This window comes from Nerophis ophidion, linkage group LG28, assembly GCF_033978795.1.
Source record: "Nerophis ophidion isolate RoL-2023_Sa linkage group LG28, RoL_Noph_v1.0, whole genome shotgun sequence".
Taxonomy (NCBI): domain Eukaryota; kingdom Metazoa; phylum Chordata; class Actinopteri; order Syngnathiformes; family Syngnathidae; genus Nerophis; species Nerophis ophidion.
The window spans coordinates 2,152,071-2,176,428 of NC_084638.1; the positions used below are offsets into that span (position 1 = coordinate 2,152,071).

Here is a 24,358-nt window from a genome sequence, read left to right on the forward strand (position 1 = left end):
ACATATGTACATGTATTGATTGATTGAAACTTTTATTAGTAGATTGCACAGTACAGTACATATTCTGTACAATTGACCACTAAATGGTAACACCCCAATAAGTTTTTCAACTTGTTTAGGTCGGGGTCCACGTTAATCAATTCATGGTATAGATATGTAAGAGTATTCTATTACTGTTAAGCAAACTATAAGTAGTAAAACACGTCCTTTATCATAGCGACACGTATGAAAAAAAACAACGCGTGAAAATCAGTGGTATTCAGTGAGGTAAGATGAATTAAATGCGCTGACAGTTCATTGCTCAATTCAAATGAATTGCACTGAGTGGGGTGGATCACCACTCCAAGATGGCGGCCCCGCGTCTCGTCAGAGCCCGACTTAAACAATATCTATGGGTGTGGAAAACAGGGGGGGTCCTCCTCTTCCTGCCACGTAACGGCGCATGCGCAGCAGATGACCACTCATTTGACGACGTGTACCCGGTGAGTACAAGTAGTCGAGTACTCCCTAAAACCTTAAAACAAATAATAAAAAAAACCCTTAAAGACAGCTATAGAATGGGAGGCGCACAGAGCGTGGAGATACCGGGAGGCGGCTCAGAGGGCTACCACGTCCTCCGGGTGAGTTTTCCTATACGTTCATATCCGGCTCTTAGCTGTTAGCTTAGCATTGCTAATTCCCCCCCCCACCCCCTCCATAGCACTGTGTTGACCATTGGGGCTGTGACGTCACGGCGGGCGTTATATGGCAAACATTTGTTTAATTTGTGACATTCGCGTCTGGTAATATGCGCCAAAGTTACTAAAATACTGTATGTGACTTAACTAGGCTGAGTAGCACCTGCCAGGTTCCTATCTGAGAGACGTCAGCATGTGTTTATAGCTGCATTACGTTAACATTGTAAATAGTTGCTTATAAATGTCCACATTACTAAGCCCTTTGGCGGGTTTTTTAATGCTAGCTAGGTTAGCACAATGCTAACATGCTAACGGATTTGGACGTTCTGACACCAACATTTTTAGCATAACATCGGTACTAATTAAATTGATCAATCAATGAATCAGTGTTTACTTTTATAACCCGAAATCACGAGTGTCTCAAAGGGCTGCACAAGCCACAACCACATCCTCAGCTCAGGTTCCACATCAGGGCAAGGAAAAACTCAACCCAGTGGGATGACAATGAGAAACCATGGAGAGGACCGCAGATGTGGGCAACCACCCCAACTAACATAATACTGTGAGAGTCCAGTCCATAGTGGATCCAACATAATAATGTGAGAGTCCAGTCCATAGTGGATCTAACATAATAATGTGAGAGTCCAGTCCATAGTGGATCTAACATTAATAGTGTGAGAGTCCAGTCCATAGTGGATCTAACATTAATAGTGTGAGAGTCCAGTCCATAGTGGATCTAACATAATAATGTGAGAGTCCAGTCCATAGTGGATAGAACATAATAGTGCGAGAGTCCAGTCCATAGTGGATCTAACATAATAGTGTTAGAGTCCATTCTGTAGTGGATCTAACATTAACAGTGTGAGAGTTCAGTCCATAGTGGATCTAGCATAATATAGTGAGAGCCCTGTCCATAGTGGATCTAGCATAATATTGTGAGAGCCCTGTCCATAGTGGATCTAACATAATAGTGTGAGAGTCCAGTCCATAGTGGATCTAACATTAATAGTGTGAGAGTCCAGTCCATAGTGGATCTAACATTAGTAGTGTGAGAGTCCAGTCCATAGTGGATCTAACATAATAATGTGAGAGTCCAGTCCATAGTGGATAGAACATAATAATGCGAGAGTCCAGTCCATAGTGGATCTAACATAATAGTGTGAGAGTCCATTCTGTAGTGGATCTAACATTAACAGTGTGAGAGTTCAGTCCATAGTGGATCTAACATAAATAGTGTGAGAGTCCAGTCCATAGTGGATCTAGCATAATATTGTGAGAGCCCTGTCCATAGTGGATCTAACATAATAGTGTGAGAGTCCAGTCCATAGTGGATCTAACATTAATAGTGTGAAAGTCCAGTCCATAGTGGATCTAACATAATAATGTGAGAGTCCAGTCCATAGTGGATCTAACATTAATAGTGTGAAAGTCCAGTCCATAGTGGATCTAACATAATAATGTGAGAGTCCAGTCCATAGTGGACAGAACATAATAGTGCGAGAGTCCAGTCCATAGTGGATCCAAAATAATAGTGAGAGTCCAATCCATAGTGGATCTAACATAATAGTGTGAGGGTCCAGTCCGTAGTGGATCTAACATTAATATTGTGAGAGTCCAGTCCATAGTGGATCTAACATTAATAGTGTGAGAGTGCAGTCCATGGTGGCTCTAACATAATAGTGTGAGAGTCCAGTCCCTAGTGGATCTAACAATAATAGTGTGAGAGTCCAGTCCATAGTGGATCTAACATAATAGTGAGAGTCCATTCCATAGTGGATCCAACATAATAGTGAGAGTCCAGTCCATAGTGGATCTAACAATAATAGTGTGAGAGTCCATTCCATAGTGGATCCAACATAATAGTGAGAGTCCAGTCCATAGTGGATCTAACAATAATAGTGTGAGAGTCCAGTCCGTAGTGGATCTAACATAATAGTGTGAGTCCAGTCCATAGTGGATCTAACATAATAATGTGAGAGTTCAGTCCATAGTGTTGGCCCGGTGATGAGGTAGCGACTTGTCCAGGGTGTATCCTGCCTTCCGCCCATGTGCAGCTGAGATAGGCTCCAGCACCACCTGCGACCCCGAAAGGCACAAGCGGTAGCAAACGGATGGATACTAATAATAATCAAAAACAGTATTATCTGTTACATAAATGTGAGATATGGTGCAGCTGGATGGAGTTGAATTAATGAGTTTGTGTAATGTTCACTGTGGGAGTGGGAGAAGTCTGTTGGAGAAGGAGCTCCGCTGCCCCACTATTGTCTTATGATGGAGGGTCTCTGCAGGTTCAGGAGAACTCGCCTGGCCACCGAGCAGGACTGGAACCTTTCTTTGATTTCATCGTCTCCATCAATAACACCCGATTGGTAAGGCGGCAGTTAATCGTCTCAAGGCAAACATACTCCCTGAACGCCTCTCCTACACCTCCCTGCAGAACAAGGACAACGACACCTTGAAGGACCTGCTCAAAGCCAGCGTAGAGAAACCGGTCAAGATGCTGGTTTACTCCTCAAAGACCCTGGAGCTGCGGGAGTCCACCGTCACGCCCAGCAACCTCTGGGGGGGCCAGGGTCTGCTCGGGGTTTCAATTCGCTTCTGCAGTTTTGAGGGAGCCAATGAGAACGTTTGGCACGTTCTGGTACGTCAAACCGCGCCGTTGTGTTCACCTGGCTCGGCGCTCACCCGCTTTACGCCCCACAGGAAGTGGAGCCCAATTCCCCCGCAGCCCTTGCCGGTTTACGGCCACACACAGACTACATCATCGGAGCTGACACTGTAATGAACGAGGTGGGCGACCAAAAGACGTTATGGCTACGTGTGTTGTGTGTGTGTGTGTGTTCTTAACCTGGTGACCGTGATGGTGTCTTCTTCCCGTGCAGTCTGAGGACTTGTTCTCGCTGATAGAGAGCCATGAAGGAAAGGGCCTGAAGCTTTACGTGTACAACACCGACACCGACAACTGCAGAGAGGTGGTCATCACGCCCAATGGTGCCTGGGGAGGAGAGGGGAGGTAATGACACTTTACGTCCTCCATGCATTTCCTGCCGCTAAGTGCTGAAGGTAACTACACTCTTGACCAGGGGTCAGCAACCCTTTTGAAACCAAGAGCTACTTCTTGGGTACTGTTTAATGCGAAGGGCTACCAGTTTGATACACACTTAAATAAATTGCCAGAAATAGCCAATTAGCTCAATTTACCTTTTAATACATAAATCTATACATATATATATATTATTTAAAAAATGGGTATTTCTGTCTGTCATTCCGTCGTACATTTTTTTTCCTTTTACGGAAGGTTTTTTGTAGAGAATAAATGATGAAAAAAGCACTTAATTGAACGGTTTTAAAGAGGAGAAAACAGGAAAAAAAAAATGTACATTTTGAAACAGTTTATCTTCTATTTCGACTCTTTAAAATTCCATCCATCCATCCATTTTCTACCGCTTATTCCCATTCGGGGTCGCGGGGGGCGCTGGCGCCTATCTCAGCTACAATCGGGCGGAAGGCGGGGTACACCCTGGACAAGTCGCAACCTCATCGCAGGGCCAACACAGACAGACAGACAACATTCACACTCACATTCACACACTAAGGCAAATTTAGTGTTGCCAATCAACCTATCCCCAGGTGCATGTCTTTAAAAATCAACAGAAAAAAAGAAGAGAAAAACTAGCTAATTCGAATCTTTTTGAAAAAAATTAAAAAAAAGAATTTATGGAACATCATTAGTCATTTTTCCTGATTAAGATTGATTATAGAATTTTGATGACATGTTTTAAATAGGTTTAAATCCAATCTGCATTTTGTTAGAATATATAACAAATTGGACCAAGCTATAGTTCTAACAAAGACAAATCACTATTTCTTCTAGATTTTCCAGAACAAATTTTTTTAAAGAAATTCAAGAGACTTTGAAATAAGATTTAAATTTGATTTTAAATATTTTCTAGATTTGTCGAATAGTTTTTTTGAATTTTAATCATAATAAGTTTGAAGAAATATTTCACAAATATTCTTCGTCCAAAAAACAGAATCTAAAATGAAGAATTAAATTCAAATGTATTTATTATTCTTTACAATAGACAAGATAAATTTACTTGAACATTGATTTAAATTGTCAGGAAAGAAGAGGAAGGAATTTAAAAGGTAAAAAAGTATATGTGTTTAAAAATCCTAAAATCATTTTTAAGGTTGTATTTTTTCTCCAAAATTGTCTTTCTGAAAGTTATAAAAAGCAAAGTAAAAAAAATTTAATGAATTTATTCAAACAAGTGAAGACCAAGTTTTTAAAATATTTTCTTGGATTTTCAAATTCTATTTTTGTCTCTCTTAGAATTAAAAATGTCGAGCAAAGCGAGACCAGCTTGCTAGTAAATAAATAAAATGTAAAAAAATAGAGGCAGCTCACTGGTAAGTGCTGCTATTTTTAGAACAGGCCAGCGGGCGACTCATCTGGTCCTTACGGGCGACCTGGTGACCGCGGACACCGCGTTGGTTCTCTTGACTGTCAATCACAGAGCATCTGTATAGAAACTAGGGTTGACTCGATGCCAACATTTTGGTACCGCCGGCGCCAATAACGATCAGCTGTTTTGAATAAGATCCCAGTCGAACCTCCGGCCGATGGGACAACTTTGACAAGCAAGACTTTTTGCTTCGTTTTAAGAAAGGTGCGGCATCATCCCATGTTTCTAACTCTTGTTTACAAAGTACAGAGAAGATCAATCTAGATTAGGGCTGGGCGATATGGCCTTTTTTAAATATCTCGATAATTGTTTTTTAAGCAATATCCCGCCCTCTTACAGCTTTCAGCACCAAACGACGTAACTACTATATTAATGTCGACAATGTGTATTCATTTAAAAAAGTGTTGTTTACTATTTTCCCTAAACTACACACCGAAGCAAACTATAAACTATACTCTGGGCAGGGTTCTTGAGGGTGCATGGGAGTTTGCCCAACCAGTCTCCATGTGCTTTGTGGACTTGGAGAAGGCATTCGACCGTGTCCCTCGGGAAGTCCTGTGGGGAGTGCTCAGAGAGTATGGGGTATCCGACTGTCTTATTGTGGCGGTCCACTCCCTGTATGATGAGTGTCATAGAGCTTGGTCCGCATTGCCGGCCGTCAGTCAGACACGTTTCCGGTGAGGGTTGGACTCCGCCAAGGCTGTCCTTTGTCACCCATTCTGTTCATAACTTTTATGGACAGAATTTCTAGGCACAGTCAAGGCGTTGAGGGGTTCTGGTTTGGTGGCCGCGGGATTAGGTCTCTGCTTTTTGCAGATGATGTGGTCCTGATGGCTTTATCTGGCCGGGATCTTCAGCTCTCGCTGGATCGGTTCGCAGCCGAGTATGAAGCGACCGTAATGAGAATCAGCACCTCCAAGTCCGAGTTCATGGTTCTCGCCCGGAAAAGGGTGGAGTGCCATCTCCGGGTTAGGGAGGAGACCCTGCCCCAAGTGGAGGAGTTCAAGTACCTAGGAGTCTTGTTCACGAGTGAGGGAAGAATGGGTCGTGAGATCGACAGGCGGATCGGTGCGGCGTCTTCAGTAATGCGGACGTTGTACCGATCCGTTGTGGTGAAGAAGGAGCTGAGGGATCTATTTTAGGCCTCATCCTGTTCGCTCTTTATCTCCTCCCTCTTGGAGATATTTTTAAGAAACATGGAGTGTTTTATCACTTTTATGCAGATGACTGCCAAATTTATATGCCGATTTCAAAAAGCCACGGCCCCCTGGCACCCTTCTTAACTGTCTATGTGACGTCAAGGCTTGGTTAGCCCAGAATTTTTTAATAATGAATGAGGGAAAAACGGAAATTTTAGTTTTTGGTCCGGCCCTCACTGACTTGGGACCATTGCAAAATGATGTGCGTCCCAAAGTCAGCAGCCTTGGCGTCACTATAGACAGCCATTTTAAACTAGACAAACAAGTCAATGGCTTTTTAAAATCGTGTTTTTATCGCCTTCGTCTTTTAGTAAAGGTTAGACCGTTTTTATCTTTTAACCTTTTTGAACAAGTGGTGCATGCTTTTATTTCAAGTGGCCTGGACTACTGCGATGCACTTTATGCTGGCATTAGCCAAAAAGCTCTCTCCCGGTTGCAGTTAGTCCAGAACGCGGCAGCAGGACTTTTAACAGGGGCCAGGAAACGCCAGCATAGAACCCCAATTCTTCAGAGTTCGCACTGGCTCCCTGTTCATTTTAGAATTGATTTTAAAACATTGCTGTTTGTTTTTAAATCTTTACATGGACTGGCACCTCAATATATCTCGGACCTTATCCAAATTTACATCCCTGCGCCCGCTCTGAGGTCCGAGAGCCAGTTCCAGCTCGTGGTGCCCAAGACCAGACTTAAGACCAGGGGAGACAGGGCCTTCTCTGTGGTCGGCCCTAAGCTCTGGAACACTCTGCCCCTCCATGTTCAAACTGCTTCCACAGTGGACTCTTTTAAGTCTCGTCTTAAGACCCACTTTTATTCTTTGGCTTTTAACACTACGTGAGTTGTGTGGTCCTCTGTTGTCCTCTGTTGTCCTCTGTGTTTTTTATACACTTTGATTTCTATTTTACTGTTTTCATTGATTTTACCCTTTAAAATAATTGGCTTCACGGTGGCAGAGGGGTTAGTGCGTCTGCCTCACAATACAAAGTTCCTGCAGTCCTGGGTTCAAATCCAGGCTCGGGATCTTTCTGTGTGGAGTTTGCATGTTCTCCCCGTGAATGCGTGGGTTCCCTCCGGGTACTCCGGCTTCCTCCCACTTCCAAAGACATGCACCTGGGGATAGGTTGATTGGCAACACTAAAATTGGCCCTAGTGTGTGAATGTGAGTGTGAATGTTGTTTGTCTATCTGTGTTGGCCCTGCGATGAGGTGGCGACTTGTCCAGGGTGTACCCTGCCTTCCGCCCGATTGTAGCTGAGATAGGCGCCAGCGCCCCCCGCGACCCCGAAAGGGAATAAGCGGTAGAAAATGGATGGATAATTTTTAATCATATTTGTTTTTATATTGTTTTTATTGGTTTTATATTTATTTATTTTTTGTTTTTATTCAGTAATTGGTGGAGCATAATATATATATATATATATATATATATATATATATATATATATATATATACTTTTTTTAAATTGTATTTTATTTATTTATTTTTACAATTGTTTTTAACATGGCTGTGCAGCACTTTGGAAACGTTATTGTTGTTTAAATATGCTATATAAATAAAGTGGATTGGATTGGACTGAGCCGGAAGGCAAAGCTCTCAATTTACCGGTCGATCTACGTTCCCATCCTCACCTATGGTCATGAGCTTTGGGTCATGACCGAAAGGATAAGATCACGGGTACAAGCGGCCGAAATGAGTTTCCTCCGCCGTGTGGCGGGTCTCTCCCTTAGAAATGGGTGAGAAGCTCTGCCATCCGAGAGGAGCTCAAAGTAAAGCCGCTGCTCCTCCACATCGGTAGGAGGCCACGGGGAAGACCCAGGACACGTTGGAAAGACTTTGTCTCCCGGCTGGCCTGGGAATGCCTCGGGATCCCCCGGGAATAGCTAGATGAAGTGGCTGGGTAGAGGGAAGTCTGGGCTTCCCTGCTTAGGCTGCTGCCCCCGGGACCCGACCTCGGATAAGCGGAAGAAGATGGATGGATGGATGGATGGATACACACCGAGGCTATAAAGTATTTAATCCGATCATTTGATATAACTACCGCTAAGTTAATTGATAACTGCAGCCTTATATTCAATCTCAATCGCCTACATGGGGCCCAGGAAACATCAAGACCGTTGTTTCAATTGCTTCTGTGCGTTATGAGACACTGAATTAAATCAAAGCTCTGTTTTACTCGTACACACACAGCTGAAGCCAGAGATTTCGCTGGACAAAAATCTACATTTGCGTGTGGAAATGTAGTAATTACTTTATTTGAAGGAATGCGACTTTGAATATTCTGTGTTAATTTTTTACATAGACAAATCAAGATCAATTGTTTTTTAATATCGAATGAACAGAATACAAATAAACAATATAATATTCAAACTTTTATCTTGGCAGAATGTTTAAATTACAGTGTCTGCCAGGGTCTGAAATCTGGATCATGATCAAAAAGGAAACGATTCATTAATTTTTAACTCCACAAATGACAGTCTGTTCTCAACTTTAATGCAGTTAAGAAACTTCAAACTCTGCCAGAGCCTAACCACCTCCGTGCGAGTTAATACGTCTGTTTATAGCTTACGTTGTTAATTAAAGTGGGTTTTCCCAAACAGTCACGCCAAACATTTGGTCCAATTTGTATTTAGTAGTTTGGGAATTAGGACCTGGAGACAAATCAAGATGCTACTTTGGGCTACGTTTATAGTCATTGAATTAAAGCAGCAGTAAAGAACAATTGGCTTTTTTTTTCTCCAGTGCCTCGCTCACAGTTGTAAAGTGTAAGTTAAATACAAACCGCTGTTAAAAAAAAAAATGTGTGTCTTAAAGGGGAACTGCACTTTTGTTGCCTATCATTCCCAATCCTTGTGTAAGACAAGCACACCTTTTTTCTTTTTTTTTAATGCATTTTGACAACGGGAGATTATTGAATTTGCTCTATTCCGCCTGTAAAGTGCTCTTAAAACATCATCAATGTTTTATTGTATATACACGCTGTAAGTACATGTGTAATGTAACAGATACAATCACAACATGTAATATTTAAAAAAAAATGTGGCCATTTTAAGCAAACGGCAGCACATTTATTTCAGAGACACATCACAACGTTTGCCATTTCCTTCAACATCGACACCACTACTAATCATACTTCATGAGACTACAAAGACTACTTTGAGACAAATGATGATCCAGAGGCTTATATCTTTGAGTCTTAATTTCAGGAGGATCATCTACAAGTTTTAGGAGCTGTTTGATAAGCAGATCCCACAAGTAGCAGTATTGCCAAGTACTAGACAAGCACCCCCTGCGACCCCGAATGGGACAAGCGGTAGAAAATGGATGGATGGATAGTCAAGAAATACTACAAATTACGAGCATAATAAAATAATCACTTACTGTACAATGTCTGCGCTGCTGTCACTAACGTGGATTGGTGGTATTTTTACATCTTCCTGTTTAGATGACAAATTAATCACAATCCAGACACAGGTTAAAAAAAATAAGTCCAAACAAGCATCTTTTCATGTCTTTCTTGCAATCTCTGAGTATAAGTTGAATGTCAAAGTTGACCAACTTCTCAGTTTATGGCCACAAAAAATCTAAAACGTCTTTAAATGGTCCTTTTTTAATGCAAATTTTTGCATGTTCAATTACTGAAAAACCAGGAGCTGGGGGTGGCAGTCGTTTTCATTAAGTTCAAATCACATACCTGATATATAATTATACTCGGTTAATATTCTGAACACAAAACGTGAGCTGCGTGCTGTTGGCTGTTTTTGTAGATTATTTTATGGCCGCAAAGGACTACTCTCTTTAGCTACATTGTCAGCCACATCCGACTGTTACGAATTAGAATTTATAAAACAATAAACACAAGTGTTTACGCTTCACATAAGCATTGCGGATGATAGGCAAAAAAAAAAATTCTAAATTCTCTTTTTTAAGAGAGAATAACCTGGTCAGAGGCCACAAAATGCAATACTTAAAGGCCTACTGAAAGCCACTACTAGCGACCACGCAGTCTGATAGTTTATATATCAATGATGAAATATTAACATTGCAACACATGCCAATACGGGTTAGTTTACTAAATTGCAATTTTAAATTTCGCGCCGAAAAATCCTGCTGAAACGTCTCGGTATGATGACGCGTGCGCATGAAGTCACGGATTGTAGAGGACATCGTTTCCAGCTATTAAGTCGTCTGTTTTCATCGCAAAATTCTACAGTATTCTGGACATCTGTGTTGCTGAATATTTTGCAATTTGTTCAATGAACAATGGAGACATCAAAGAAGAAAGCTGTAGGTGGGAAGCGGTGTATTGCGGCCGGCTTTAGCAACAGAAACACAGCCGGTCTTTTGTTCTTTACATTCCTGAAAGATGACAGTCAAGCTTTACTATGGAACAGAGATGTCAAGCGAACACTGTTGGATTGGACCACACACACAAAGTAAAGTGTATTATGTGTATTAATAAAAAAACATTTTACCATTCTGAAGGCGATCTATGTCGTGTGCTACTCCAGCATCAATATGCGTCCTCCTGACCGTCAGCGTCTGGTTCAAAGCGGTATGGCTTTATCCCTTGTTGCGGTTGGGCCTGGCTGAGTAGTCCTGCCCCCCCACGGCTGCCACGGCGCCTCTCACAGCATCTTCCCTATCTGAATCGCTCCCACTGGCCTCTTTTTTTTTTTTTTTTTTTCCTAGTCCTTCACTCTCACTTTCCTCATCCACAAATCTGTCATCCTCGCTCAAATTAATGGGGAATATGTCGCTTTCTCAATCCGAATCGCTCTCGCTGCTGGTGGCCATGATTGTAAACAATGTTCAGATGTGAGGAGCTCCACAACCCATGATGTCACGCGCACATCTTCTGCTACTTCCGGTACAGGCAAGGCTTTTTGATCAGCACCAAAAGTTGCGAACTTTATCGTCGATGTTCTCTACTATATCCTTTCAGCAAAAATATGGCAATATGGCGAAATGATCAAGTATGACATAGAATGGACCTGCTATCCCCGTTTAAATAAGAAAATCGCATTTCAGTAGGCTTTTAAACACCAATCGAATGAGTGATAGTGAAGATTACATATCTGTGTTCTACACTAACTAGTGGGAAGGTGTACAAAAAGGTTCCAAGTCTTTTACATTTTAACTCTAGCATTAGTGCTCATACAACATGGTTCAACACCAAAGTAGGCGATCCTAAGCCAATTATTACAAGCCAGTTTACTACTGTCAACATTATTTGAAGCTGTTACTTCATGAGATCACTCCCAAATAAAAAAATACCTAAGATATTATGCAGTGAGGTCAAAACAAGCCATTTCTTGTCGCATTTTTCTTCTAAATCATGTCAGGGTTATTTCAAACTCACTCACACTCAACATTAGACTCACTCTCCTCCTCCCCCTGTCGCAGCCTCGGATGCGGGATTGGCTATGGATACCTGCACAGGATCCCCACCCGACCTTTTGAGGAGGGCAAGAAGATCAGCTTCCCCGGGAACGCTTCTGGCGAGCCTGTCAGTCCTTTGAAGGACGGCTTCACCGAGGTTTCACGTCTTAACACAAACTACTGTCGGCTGCTCGCGTGGATTATATGTAATACTTTTTAAACGTGTCCAGGTCCAGCTGTCGGCCGTGACCCCGCCTCACGTTGCATCTACGCTCCCCGCTGGCCTTGAAGATACGTTGTCGAGCCTGTCAATCAGCACAGCCCCGCCCACCATGCCCAGTGAGCTGCAGACAGGTAAGCCCTCCCCATTCCCCCTTGAAAAGCCCAGTAAAAAAAACAGATTGCATGTTCTGGTAGCAAATGCCTTCAATTTGAAAAGTGCTTAAGTTTTGGAATATCAAAAAAGTACCATATTATCTTTAATAAAATATATATAGAATAGTCCAGTCAAGTAGAATAGGAGTCAAATTTTTTTTACAGCAATTAATTGAAGGATGCGCTTTCCTACAATGTGTACATTAAAGGCCTACTGAAAGCCACTACTAGCGACCACGCAGTCTGATAGTTTATATATCAATGATGAAATATTAACATTGCAACACATGCCAATACGGCCGCTTTAGTTTACTAAATTGCAATTTTAAATTAAGTGCGGAAGTATCATGCTTAAACGTCGCGGTATGATGACAATTTGTTCCAGCACCGTTCCCAGCTAATAAGTTGTCTGTTCCACAGTATTCTGGACATCTGTGTTGCTGAATCTTTTGCAATTTGTTCAATGAATAATGGAGATGTCAAAGAAGAAAGCTGTAGGTGGGAAGCGGTGTATTGCGGCCGCCTTTAGCAACACAAACACAGCTGGTGTTTCATTGTTTACATTCCCGAAAGATGACGGTGAAGCTTTAGTATGTAACAGAGATGTCAAGTGAACACGGTTGGTTTGGACCACACACACAAAGTATAGTGTATTATGCAGCAATTATTTCGAAAGATCGTGTTTCGAAGAGGGCCCCTTGCGAAGGGGAGAGATGGGCATCGCCACCACCCGTCGACTGGTGCTGAAGAAAGGTGCGGGGCCGACCTTGAGGTTGTGCAGGTACGACCATATAATCTCACTAAAACACTAGTAACACAATAAGCAGATAAGGGATTTTCCAGAATTATCCTTGTAAATGTGTCTAATAACATCTAATCGCTCCCACTGCCCTCATTTTTTTTTTCTAGTCCTTCACTCTCACTTTCCTCATCCATGAATCTTTCATCCTCGCTCAAATTAATGGGGAAGTCGTCGCTGTCTCGGTCCGAATCGCTCTCGCTGCTGGTGGCCATGATTGTAAACAATGTTCAGATGTGAGGAGCTCCACAACCCGTGACGTCACGCGCACATCGTCTGCTACTTCCGGTACAGGCAAGGCTTTTTTATCAGCGACCAAAAGTTGCGAACTTAATCGTGGATGTTCTCTACTAAATCCTTTCAGCAAAAATATGGCAATATCGTGAAATGATCAAGTATGACACAGAATGGACCTGCTATCCCCGTTTAAATAAGAAAATCTCTTTTCAGTAGGCCTTTAAAGATACTAAAACCAATAAAATGTAGATCAGTAAATATATGATAAACTATCTGAACAAAACGTCCACATCTTAGCTTTGTGTTATCGTGTAACATCTTATCCAGGGTTCTTCAACAGGGGGTCCACAGAGGTACTAAATGGGGGTCGGGAAGTTTTTAGTTCATTAGACTTTATTTTAATATATTTTTTGTCCTTTTAAATGTGCCTGTTTGATTGTATTATACATTGGCTTTGCTATTGACGTGCTACTTATCATGGTGATTACAAAAAAAGTAGTATTTGTTAATAAAAACTACACCTTGCAATCAAACAGATGTAGTGTAATAATCAAAACACTAACAGAATTAAAGCTGCAAGCAGCGATGGACGAGACCGACTTTGGCTGCTGCCAAATTTCGTTTTGAAGGGGTTTTTGCCAACTTCCTGTTGATTTTTGCTAAGGGATGTCAATTATTAAAATGTAGGTGTAAGTGAGACCTGTATAGAGGTTTTTGTTTCATGTCTCTCCAACATTCCTACCGGAAGTTACAGGCAGTTTTGTCTGTTTTTTCTTCCTAGGAGCAGTTCTGTCAGTGTTTTATTCCTAAGGGGCGCTAGAGCGCAGTTTTGGGGTTTGATTTTTTTTATTAGATCGCAATTTTCACCAGTCCTGATGTGTTTTAGGCACAACCAAAAAGACAACACACCATAAACTAAACACTGCTGCCATCTAATGTCTGGGTCTTTCAACTGTAATTGCAACTTAGTGTCATACTTGTGAATGAGACTCAGAAATGTAATGAAACAAGCTCTAACAACTGGACAGCAGTCATCATAATCAGCTCATTCTTAAAGGGGAACTGCTCTTTTTTTTGGGAATTTTGCGTATCGTTCACAATCATTATGTAACGTAATGTAACTCGCAACCTAAGGCACCGAAACACGGCACCGCTAGATCTTACGTGAATCATTGGTTTGGCTGGTTTTGGTAAAAAAAAAAAGGACCAAATCCAGTGCCCATTCCATTCTTTTTGACAAAGCCTGATCGTAGTGTAAGACAGTTTTATTTTGTAAATGTAGTTAAACCGGGTGCAAAGCACAGCGCTTTTATTTTGAAGCCGTTTGGTTTGAGATAGTGTCTGGACATGTTTTAATGTCGAATCGACTGTTTGCAATTTAAAAAAAAAAGTTTCCTTTCGATTTCCTGCTGACCGTCTTTCATTTTTGTTGAGCTTTTATGTCATCTTTCTTACTAAATCAGTCACAATAACAATCTAAATGTTATGTTATCACTGCACCTTAAAGGTCTACTGAAATGAGATGTTCTTATTTAAACGGGGACAGCAGGTCCATTCTATGTGTCATACTTGATCATTTCGCAATATTGCCATATTTTTGCTGAAAGGATTTAGTAGAGAACATCCACGATAAAGTTCGCAACTTTTGGTCGCTAATAAAAAAGCCTTGCCTGTACCGGAAGTAGCAGACGATGTGCGCGTGATGTCACGGGTTGTGGAGCTCCTCACATCGGAACATTGTTTACAATCATGGCCACCAGCAGCGAGAGCGATTCGGACCGAGAAAGCGACGATTTCCCCATTAATTTGAGCGAGGATGAAGGATTCGTGGATGAAGAAAGTGAGAGTGAAGGACTAGAAAAGAAAAAGACTAAAGGGCAGTGGAAGCGTTTCAGATGGTACCTTTCTTCAGCACCAGTCGACGGGTGGTGGCGATGCCCATTTCTGCCCTTCGCAAGGGACCCTCTTCGAAACACGATCTTTTGAAATGATCGCTGTATAATACACTGTACTTTGTGTGTGTGGTCCAATCCAACCGTGTTTGCTTGACATCTCTGTTCCATAATAAAGCTTGACTGTCATCTTTCGGGAATGTAAACAATGAAAAACTGGCTCCGTTTGTGTTGCTAAAGCCGGCCGCAATACACCGTTTCCCACCTACAGCTTTCTTCTTTGATGTCTCCATTGTTCATTGAACAAATTGCAAAAGATTCAGCAAGACAGATGTTCAGACTACTGTGGAATTTTGCGATGAAAACAGACGACTTAATAGCTGGGAACGATGCTGGAATAAAATGTCCTCTACGGTCCGTGACGTCAAGCACACGCGTCATCATACCGAGACGTTTCAGCAGGATATTTCGGCGCGAAATTTAAAATTGCAATTTAGTAAACTAAAAAGGCCGTATTGGCATGTGTTGCAATGTTAATATTTCATCATTGATGTATAAACTATCAGACTGCGTGGTCGCTAGTAGTGGCTTTCAGTAGGCCTTTAATGGTAAACTGAACATGGAAATGAAGCACCACCCACCTCTAGAATGAGCGCACAGCAGGCGTTTTCCGCAGCGAAAAAGAGTCCTTTCTTGTCGGGAGAACAACTTGCCATGGCTTTGAACCTGATATTTCCATAAGGTAGACTTTCTTTTTTCCATTTCTGCTCGCTTGTGGCTGATGAATAACAAGTGAACTGCAGCAAAGTTCCCCCTGCTGCGGCACGGGCCGAGGATCAAAAAGAAAGTGTTTGCTTTAATCGCCTGTTTAAAAAAAAAAAATGGCGCCGTTATTGAAATTTATAGTTAGCGCATTATGACAGCCCTAATTAAAACCATCACAGATGTCATCGATTTACAACCAGTTGAAGTCTATTTGGACCAAACTAACACATGTTGATTCCATCTTTCAATTTTGTGATTATACAGTATCATTTACTGCGACTAATCCATTTTGTGTCTTCTCCCTGGCCAGGTTTGCCCACAGTCCCTCTGCTCCCCACCTCCTCCAGTGCTTCCCTCAGCCCCCTCGCTCCCCTCAACCCCGCCGGCTTCAACCCCGCCACCACGCTACCAGGTGGGCCATCTTACTTTTGCTTTGTCTCGCACATAATGACTGACTTGAATATGATCAGTAGAATATCACATATATTTCAAATGTAATCTCCCTCTGATTATAATCATTTCAGCTATTAAGGCAGAATGGAAAGGACATGTCATAACAAGCATTGACAACACTTTCTCTAAAAATCACAATGAACACTTAACAATAACTTCTTAAAATGAAGGTGCAAAAATAACGAAATATGTAAGAAATGATTAATAAAGTGTAACAAAACAAAATATGTAAGAAATGATTAATAAAGTGTAACAAAATAACACATTATGTAAGAAATGATTAATGAAGTGTAACAAAATATGTAAGAATTTATTGATAAAGTGTAACAAAAAATGTAAGAAATGATTAATGAAGTTTAACAAAATATGCAAAAAATTATTAATGTGTAACAAAACAAAATATATGTAATAAATGATTCATAAAGTGTACAAAATATGTAATAAATTATTAATGAAGTGTCACAAAATATGTAATAAATTAATAATGAAGTGTAACCAAATATGTAATAAATGATTAATAAAGTGCAATAAAACAAAATATGTAATAAATAATTAATAAAGTGTAACATAATGTGTAAGAAATTGTTGGTGATGTGTAACAAAATATGTAAGAAATTATTAATAAAATGTAACAAAATATGTAAGAAATGATTAATCAAGTGTAACAAAATAAGTAAGAAATGATTAATCAAGTGTAGCAAAATATGTAAGAAATGATTAATAAAGTATAACAAAATATGTAAGAAATTATTTATAGTGTAACAAAAAACTAAATGTCTAAGAAATGATTAATGAAGTGTAATAAAATATGTAAGAAATTATAGTGTAACAAAATAACTAAATGTCTAAGAAATGATTAATGAAGTGTAATAAAATATGGAAGAAATTATTTATAGTGTAACAAAATGTGTAAGAAATTATGAATGAAGTGTAGCAAAATATGTAAGAAATTATTAATAGTGTGAAAAAATAACAATGTGTAAGAAATTATTAATAAAGTGTAACAAAATAACACAATATGTGAGAAATGATTAATAAAGTGTAACAAAAGTGTGAAAACGTTTAGAGAAAAATAACATTTTTTTTGCAGGTTTACTGGCAGGAAGTCAAAAATGTTTAATTTGGTCTGTTTTTTTTATGTCAGTGTGGAAAAGAATTGATGTTACACAGTAATATTCAATTATTGGACCAAATTATTATTTTAAAGTAACACATTTGTTATATTCTGTTCATTTATTTTAATTATACATTCCTGCACTTTAGTTTCCACTTGTTTTACGTACATCCGAATACAGAACAGACAAGGGTTGGAAGAAAAAAAATCCCAAAACATGACTTTTCCTGTTTTACCCACAATTTCTTCATTTTGACTTTATTTCTCACTCCATTCAAAGAATCAACCGCCAGACAGCAAGATGGCGCAATCAAACTTGGTAGTTGATACTGTTACCTGATTGGCTGTTAGCGTGTCTGATCAGCGTTTGTTCATACAACCAACCTTGCTCCGCAACTTCTGGGTTCTTCCGACAAAGAAGAAAAAAGTGTCTGATACGGATTGTGTCTAACGCGATATATATCGATATCGTTTTACAACCCAGCCTGTAAAACAGCTGACGCACTTTGGCCTTTTTTCCCCCCCACTCCACCGGCACATGTCAAAGTTCACACAGGCCCCCAACATAGCTGTCCAAGGCCATGCCTGTAACTCTGGTGTTTGTTCTCTTTAAAACGGTTAAATAGTTGGTTTTGTCTAAAAAAAGCACTCACGTTATTTACCTGTATCGTGTTCAACTCCTGACAGAAACATTTTAAATCATGTCAATTATTAGCAACGTAACAGCCAAGCACGACCAAAAATAGTGATTTAATTTTTATTGGAAAATGTAGCTCCTTATTACATAAACATAAGATCAACAAATTAGCAGCTTTGCATTAGAGTCATTAAAAAAAATCCCCACAAGGGCTGCACTTTTTGGGGAATTTTGCCGATCATTCACAATTATTATGAAGGACATGACGACAGATTTTTTTTTTTTTAATGCATTCTAAATTTGAAATAAGCGTAAATAAAAGTTTGCTTCCAGCGGAGCCAACGGGAGCTCCACTATTCTGCCTATAAAATCCAATAAACAACCATTCAAAAAGTGCCAACAATAGTCAAACTTATATTTATGTGTCTTGATTATAAACCAAGTATCTGTGATATTGTTGTTATAAACGCTAAGGCATGCAAACTATTTATAGCGGCGAAATGATTCACCAGGTGTGCCTATGATTACATCATCGAGTGGTCTGCTGCTTCCTCGCTTCCCTGCTTCCTGTAAGTTTATTGTAGATCGTAAATCATGCCGCTCACCTGGAAAGTAGATGGCTGAGAATATAATCCGACAAGTTGGGACACTGACAGCTTCTTTGCGAGGATTATGAGACATTTATCATCCAAAGTGGAATATATAAACATCCCGGCAGTTGGCTTCCTATTGACAGCAGACATTGTACAGTAAGTGATTGTTTTATTATGTTTGTTGGCTCTCATGAAGTTTGCAGCGAGTAGTAATCAGTGATGAAGAGGGAAAAAAAGGACGTTTTAATATAATCCGCCGCATATGCTTAAAATGATCAAAATATGTAGAAATGTAATATTATAAATGTGCTTGTTACAACATTACAAATTTAGTTATCCATCCATTTTCTACCGCTTATTCCCCTTCGGGGTCGCGGGGGGCGCTGGCGCCTATCTCAGCTACAATCGGGCGGAAGGCAGGGTACACCCTGGACAAGTCGCCACCTCATCGTATATAAAAAAAAATTCTAAATGGAGGTGTTTTGATATTTTTAAAGGCTCTCTATATGCAGAATTGAACGGGTCCCATAGGCTCCATTGTAAGTGGACTTTTGATCGCATAATGTATTTTTTAAAAAATCCATCCCTCGTTATATCTTTCATAATGATTGTAAATGATAGGCAAAATTCCCCCCAAAAAGTGTAGTTCCCCTTTAAATGTTGAAAAAAAATTACATTTTATTATTATTTAGTCATGTAAAAGCCACTTTATTGCAACTATACTAGCAAATACAACACATTTCTTCTAAAATCCCGAGGTCAGTGCAGTGTCACCCACATAGCACAAGGGGGCGCTAAATCCCCACACAAATCAGCTATAAATTGCATTGCATGAACGGACCTGGACTTAATCAAAAAATATTTGTGGCGTGATATCGGTGGCATTGCCAGCGTTATCGAACTATTGAGCTCCAGACGCCATTCTACACGACAAAACCGATGAAAACCTGAAAGAACACGGAAGTCTGCAACTTCTTTGTGTGAGACCGGGTCAAGGACATTGGTATCAATACTCTCTAGGATGAATATGTATCGTTTTTGCTCGGGGAAAGGTTTTATTTTGTGGTTTGACCTGGTTTGTTGTTTGAGTTTATTTGGAACATTCACGCATATAACATTTCCAGGTTCTCTCTTCAACATGTTCGAAAAGGAGTAGGAAGACACCCTATTCATTTTCTTTTACATAGCAGTTGCTAAAACTTTTGTTCACTTCCCGTTTTAAATGTATTCTGAATATATTCTATAATAACAATATAAATAATAATTGGTGAAGTAAGTTGTATTTCATATGGTGAGATGAGTAAGATTATCTAGAAAATGAATTAATGAGATCAATTTAGAATGTTTTTCATGCTTCTTCTTCTTTGTACTTTGTACTTTAAGTTTGAAGAGTTTCTTGAAGTGGATCATATTAGTACATTGTTTGATTTCTTTGCTTAATCCATTCTATCATTTAATTCCACATACTGAAGGTGGTAATTGTTGTACGTGCGTATAAATGTTTTAAATCACATATTTCTCCTCTTTTGTTGAGACAAATTGTTGTACATTCTTGGGTTGTTGAACTTGTTGTTGCACGCGCCGTTTAGGAGTAGCGTGGTTTTTTCCCCCCCTGTTTTTTATCAATTTACAAAAGAAGCAGCTACGCAATAGCTAAGCAAACAATAGCACACAAGCTTCATGTAAACAGAACATAAAGCACATGTGACGATATAAACAAGTATCAAATATTGTAGTTGTACGTTATGTACATGTGCAAAGTGTCCGAGGCAGAAGCGTATTTGAAAGTATCCAGTAACAAACGTGTCCGCATCATTCAACTTATTGAGTCAAGATCTTAATTCAATGAATTATCGTGTCGCCAAAACGCAAATTTATACTTTACTGACAGAGACGGGTTAACATCCTTTTTTTTTTTTTTTTTGATTGATTGAAACTTTTATTGGACAGTACATATTCCGTACAATTTGACCAATAAATGGTAATACCTGAATAAGTTTTTCAACTTGTTTAAGTCGGGGTCCACGTTAATCAATTCATGGTACAACCTCCAACCTCCGAGGACAAAGCTACGAAGAACGGGAAACCGGGCTTTCTGCTCCGCCGCTCCCCGTCTGTGGACTGCTCTCCCTGACCACCTGAGGGCACCACAGACGGTTGTTGCTTTTAAATAAGGCTTAAAACCCCTTCTTTTTTTGAAAAAAAAAGAAAAATCTTTCTTTTTTTTAGATATATGCATACTAGTTCTAGCTTGTAGGCTGTTCTAGCTTTTATTTTTATTTATTTATGTTTTTATACACTTTAGCACTTTGAGGTTGTTTACTCAACGTAAAGTGCTATTTACAAACACAATCTTTTATCATTATTATTATTATTATTATTAGGGACCGATGTCCCCTTTGGGACAGAGGACCCTATTGAATTTCTAAGGTGTTAGTATTATTATTCCGCCTCCTCTTTGAGCTGTAATTTGACCCCCTTAACATGCTCACCAAGTTTGACACACACATCAGGACTGGCGAAAATTGCGATTTAATCAAAAAATCTAAACTCAAAATTGCGTTCTAGCGCCCCCTAGGAAGAAAACAGACAAAACTGTCTCTAACTTCCAGTGGGAACGTCGTAGAAACATGAAAGAAAAACCACTACGTTGGTCTCAGTTAGACCTATATTTCATACGCTCATACCTCCCAGCTCTAATCAACAGGAAGGTTGCAATTCCCCCTTCAATACAAAAGTTGGCTAAAAAATGTCGCTTTTTTTTTTTTTCAAACATTATGTCCTCTGAGGCCGTTTGTTGTTTCGGCTTCAAATAAGCAAGAGAAGAGAGATTGAACCCTTCTGTTTAAAAGTTGATGAAAGAGTGTTAATTACTACCCCGGTTTGGATTTTATGAGCCTGGAAAGAACTGGTGACTGGTGCTGTTGTGTGTACTGCTGTCACAAAATGGCGGCTTCCTGCTTAGACAAAACTGCTTTTAACTCAATGTAGGACTGTCATACACACATGAAACAAAAACCTCAATATAGGTCTCACTGAGACCTATATTTCATACACTGACCGCCCCCAACTAAAATCAACAGGAAATTTGCTATTCCCACTTCAATACAACAGCTGCATTTTATTCACAATGCATTAGAGCAGAGGTAGGGAACCTATGGCTCTAGAGCCAGATGTGGCTCTTTTGATGACTGCACCTGGCTCTCAGATAAATCTTAGCTGGCATTGCTTAACACGATAAGTCAGTGTTTTTCAACCTTTTTTGAGCCAAAACACATTTTTTTCATTGAAAAAATTCTGAGGCGCACCACCAGCAGTAAACATTAAAAAAATTAAACTCAGTAGCTGATATTGACAGAAAAAAATTGTTCTCGCAATAGCTCTTGTCTCTATGTAGGTGTACTGTCAAGCTGTAACTTATTTGGAGTTTTTTCGGTGTTTTCCTGTGTGACTTGCGCTCCTATTTTGGTGGCTTTTCTTCTTTTGTTGGTATTTTCCTGTAGCAGTTTCATGTCCTCCTTAAATGCTATTCATCGCACCTGCTTTGTTTTTACAATCAAGACTATTTAAGTTGTGCGGACGCACTCCTTCTTTGTGTGGACATTGTTGATTGTCATGCCATGTACGGATGTACTTTGTGGACGCCGTCTGCTCCGCACACTGTAAGTCTTTGCTGTCGTCCAGCATTCTGTTTTTGTTTACTTTGCAGCCAGTTCAGTTTTTGTTTTGTTTTGCTTCAATGCCTTTTCTTAGCGGCACTCGCCTTTTGTTTATTTTTAGTTTAAGTGTTGGATACCTTTTTACCTGCATGCTGCCTCCCGCATGTTGTGATCACGACATACCATGTTCCCGACATCTGCAAAAGCAATTAGCTACCTGCTGCCACCTACTGATGTGGAAGAGTATTACACACTCTAGACAGCACAGACACTCAATAACAGCACATTTTTGAATCATAGTTACAGGTTTGCAAAAAATATTATCAATCTGGTTGAAAAACACAGCAATGAGTAATGAATAATTCAGCTGGTAATCACAGCGTTCAAAATATAAAACATTCTCATGCATTTTAATCCATCCATCCGTTTTCTACCGTTCCTGTTCAAGAAGTCGCATTAATGTTCAGAACTATTTTATTCATTAGCTTCAGAATGACAATGTTATTAAAAAGAAGAAGATACTTATTATATTCTTAAAATGTTGGTCTTACTTAAAAATGCACACATTTATTTGTATTTAGTGTTAAAAAATATTATATGGCTCTCTCGGAAATACATTCTATAATATTTTGCTCTCTCAGCCAAAAATGTTCCCGACCCTGCATTAGAGTCTCAAAATGGCGGCACCAAGGCATCTTTATAAAATGCCCAAGCCACTTTACAACTGTTATTACTATGAGACTGATATACAACACGTGTATATCATTTTTTTCTCCGTGTAATAATCCATCCATCCATCTTCTACCGCGGGAGCGGCAGCCAAAGCGGTCCTGTCCATCGCTGCTATGATTATTTTTACTGCAAAAGTCTAAGTCTTGTGATTTTGATGTTGTTTCTTTCAGGGTTGATGCCCCTCCCAGGTGGTCTACCTCCGCTGCCGAACCTTCCCAATCTGAACCTGCCGCTCCCGGACCTCAGCGCTCTCTCACTAGCAGCGAGCAGCAGCTTAGCGGCGCCCGGGAGCTCGGGTACGTCCCGAGAAGACGTGTTTGAGTGAGAAGTGTCGTGTAACCACGTGACCTTTTGTGTGTCCTTCAGTTCCTCCTCTCATCAACCTGCCAGGCCTCGCCCCCCTGCCGCCTCTGCCCACCATGCTGACTCCCCTCCTGGCTCAGGGCGTGGCCCCCATCGCCCCCGCCGGCCCCCCGGCCTCGGTCACGGTGACACCCGCCACCGAGTCCGTCGCCACGGCGACACACGCCACGGAACTGCCGCCTCCCACGGAAACGCCGCTCACGTCTTCGTAACTCGGGAATGTATATCTCGCTAAACACACACGCGGTTTCTCTTTCCTCTCCTTTCGGTTCTATTTATTCGGCAGGTTGTGCCCGGTCAACGGTTATGGACCAACAAATTATTCTTCTGCGCTGCTTTCAGTCTGCCATTGACTCTCCCGCTGCCGTTAAATGTTCAAGCGTAATTGACTGAATCGTTCACACAGTTGCATTTTTATATCTTAACAAAGCCGGGTGACGAGCAGGCGATATCTCGGTTGATTCAACTCCTTTCTTCCTTCCTTCCCGATGACTCTTATTTTGTAAATAATGTCACTGCGAGGCTCTGTGTGCCTTCACCAAATGTTAGGAATAAAGCACCAGTCAAAAGTTCTTCTGAATGTCAGCTCAGGACTTCTCAATTCTTTCCAGGAGGAAGAAAACTAGTGGAATTTCTCTCTAAAAATTGTTATAAGTACACCTCTGCACAACATCCTATCACTATTAACTAAGAAATGTAAATCAACTTGCAACAAAGAATACATTTGTAACATCCTTTTTAGGGACCGAATGTCCCTTTGGGACAGAGGACTTAATTGTATTTCTAAGGTTTTATTATTATTATTATACCGCAGCCTCTTTGAGCTGTAATTTGACGCCCTTAAAATGCTTCAAATTCGACACACACATCAGGACTGGCGAAAATTGCGATCTAATCCAAAAAACAAAACTCTAAATTGCGCTCTAGCGCCCCCTAGGAAAAAACAAAGACAAAACTGCTTGTAAATGTCAGAGAGTCATGAAACAAAAACCTCTATGTCGGTCTGACTTAGATTTCA

General features: G+C 40.3%; 1 protein-coding gene across 1 annotated transcript; it reads left to right on the forward strand.

Annotated features, from left to right (window-relative positions):
- The first annotated feature begins 435 nt into the window (after positions 1–435).
- On the forward strand, positions 436–23,912 carry LOC133544964 (Golgi reassembly-stacking protein 2-like). Its single transcript, XM_061890222.1, has 10 exons — positions 436–620; positions 2,966–3,046; positions 3,115–3,318; positions 3,381–3,467; positions 3,560–3,690; positions 11,746–11,878; positions 11,952–12,075; positions 16,100–16,201; positions 23,148–23,273; positions 23,344–23,912. Exons 1-10 carry the CDS (start codon positions 558–560, stop codon positions 23,550–23,552), a joined length of 1,260 nt encoding a protein of 419 aa, XP_061746206.1. The 5' UTR covers positions 436–557; the 3' UTR covers positions 23,553–23,912.
- Positions 23,913–24,358: the final 446 nt, after the last annotated feature.

Excerpts from the sequence above, each read along its gene's own strand:
- LOC133544964 (XM_061890222.1), top strand. The coding sequence starts at position 558 with ATGGGAGGCGCACAGAGCGTGGAGATACCGGGAGGCGGCTCAGAGGGC. Across the intron at positions 11,879-11,951 it reads TGAAGGACGGCTTCACCGAG|GTCCAGCTGTCGGCCGTGAC; the intron begins GTTTCACGTCTT and ends AAACGTGTCCAG. Across the intron at positions 16,202-23,147 it reads CCCCGCCACCACGCTACCAG|GGTTGATGCCCCTCCCAGGT; the intron begins GTGGGCCATCTT and ends TGTTTCTTTCAG.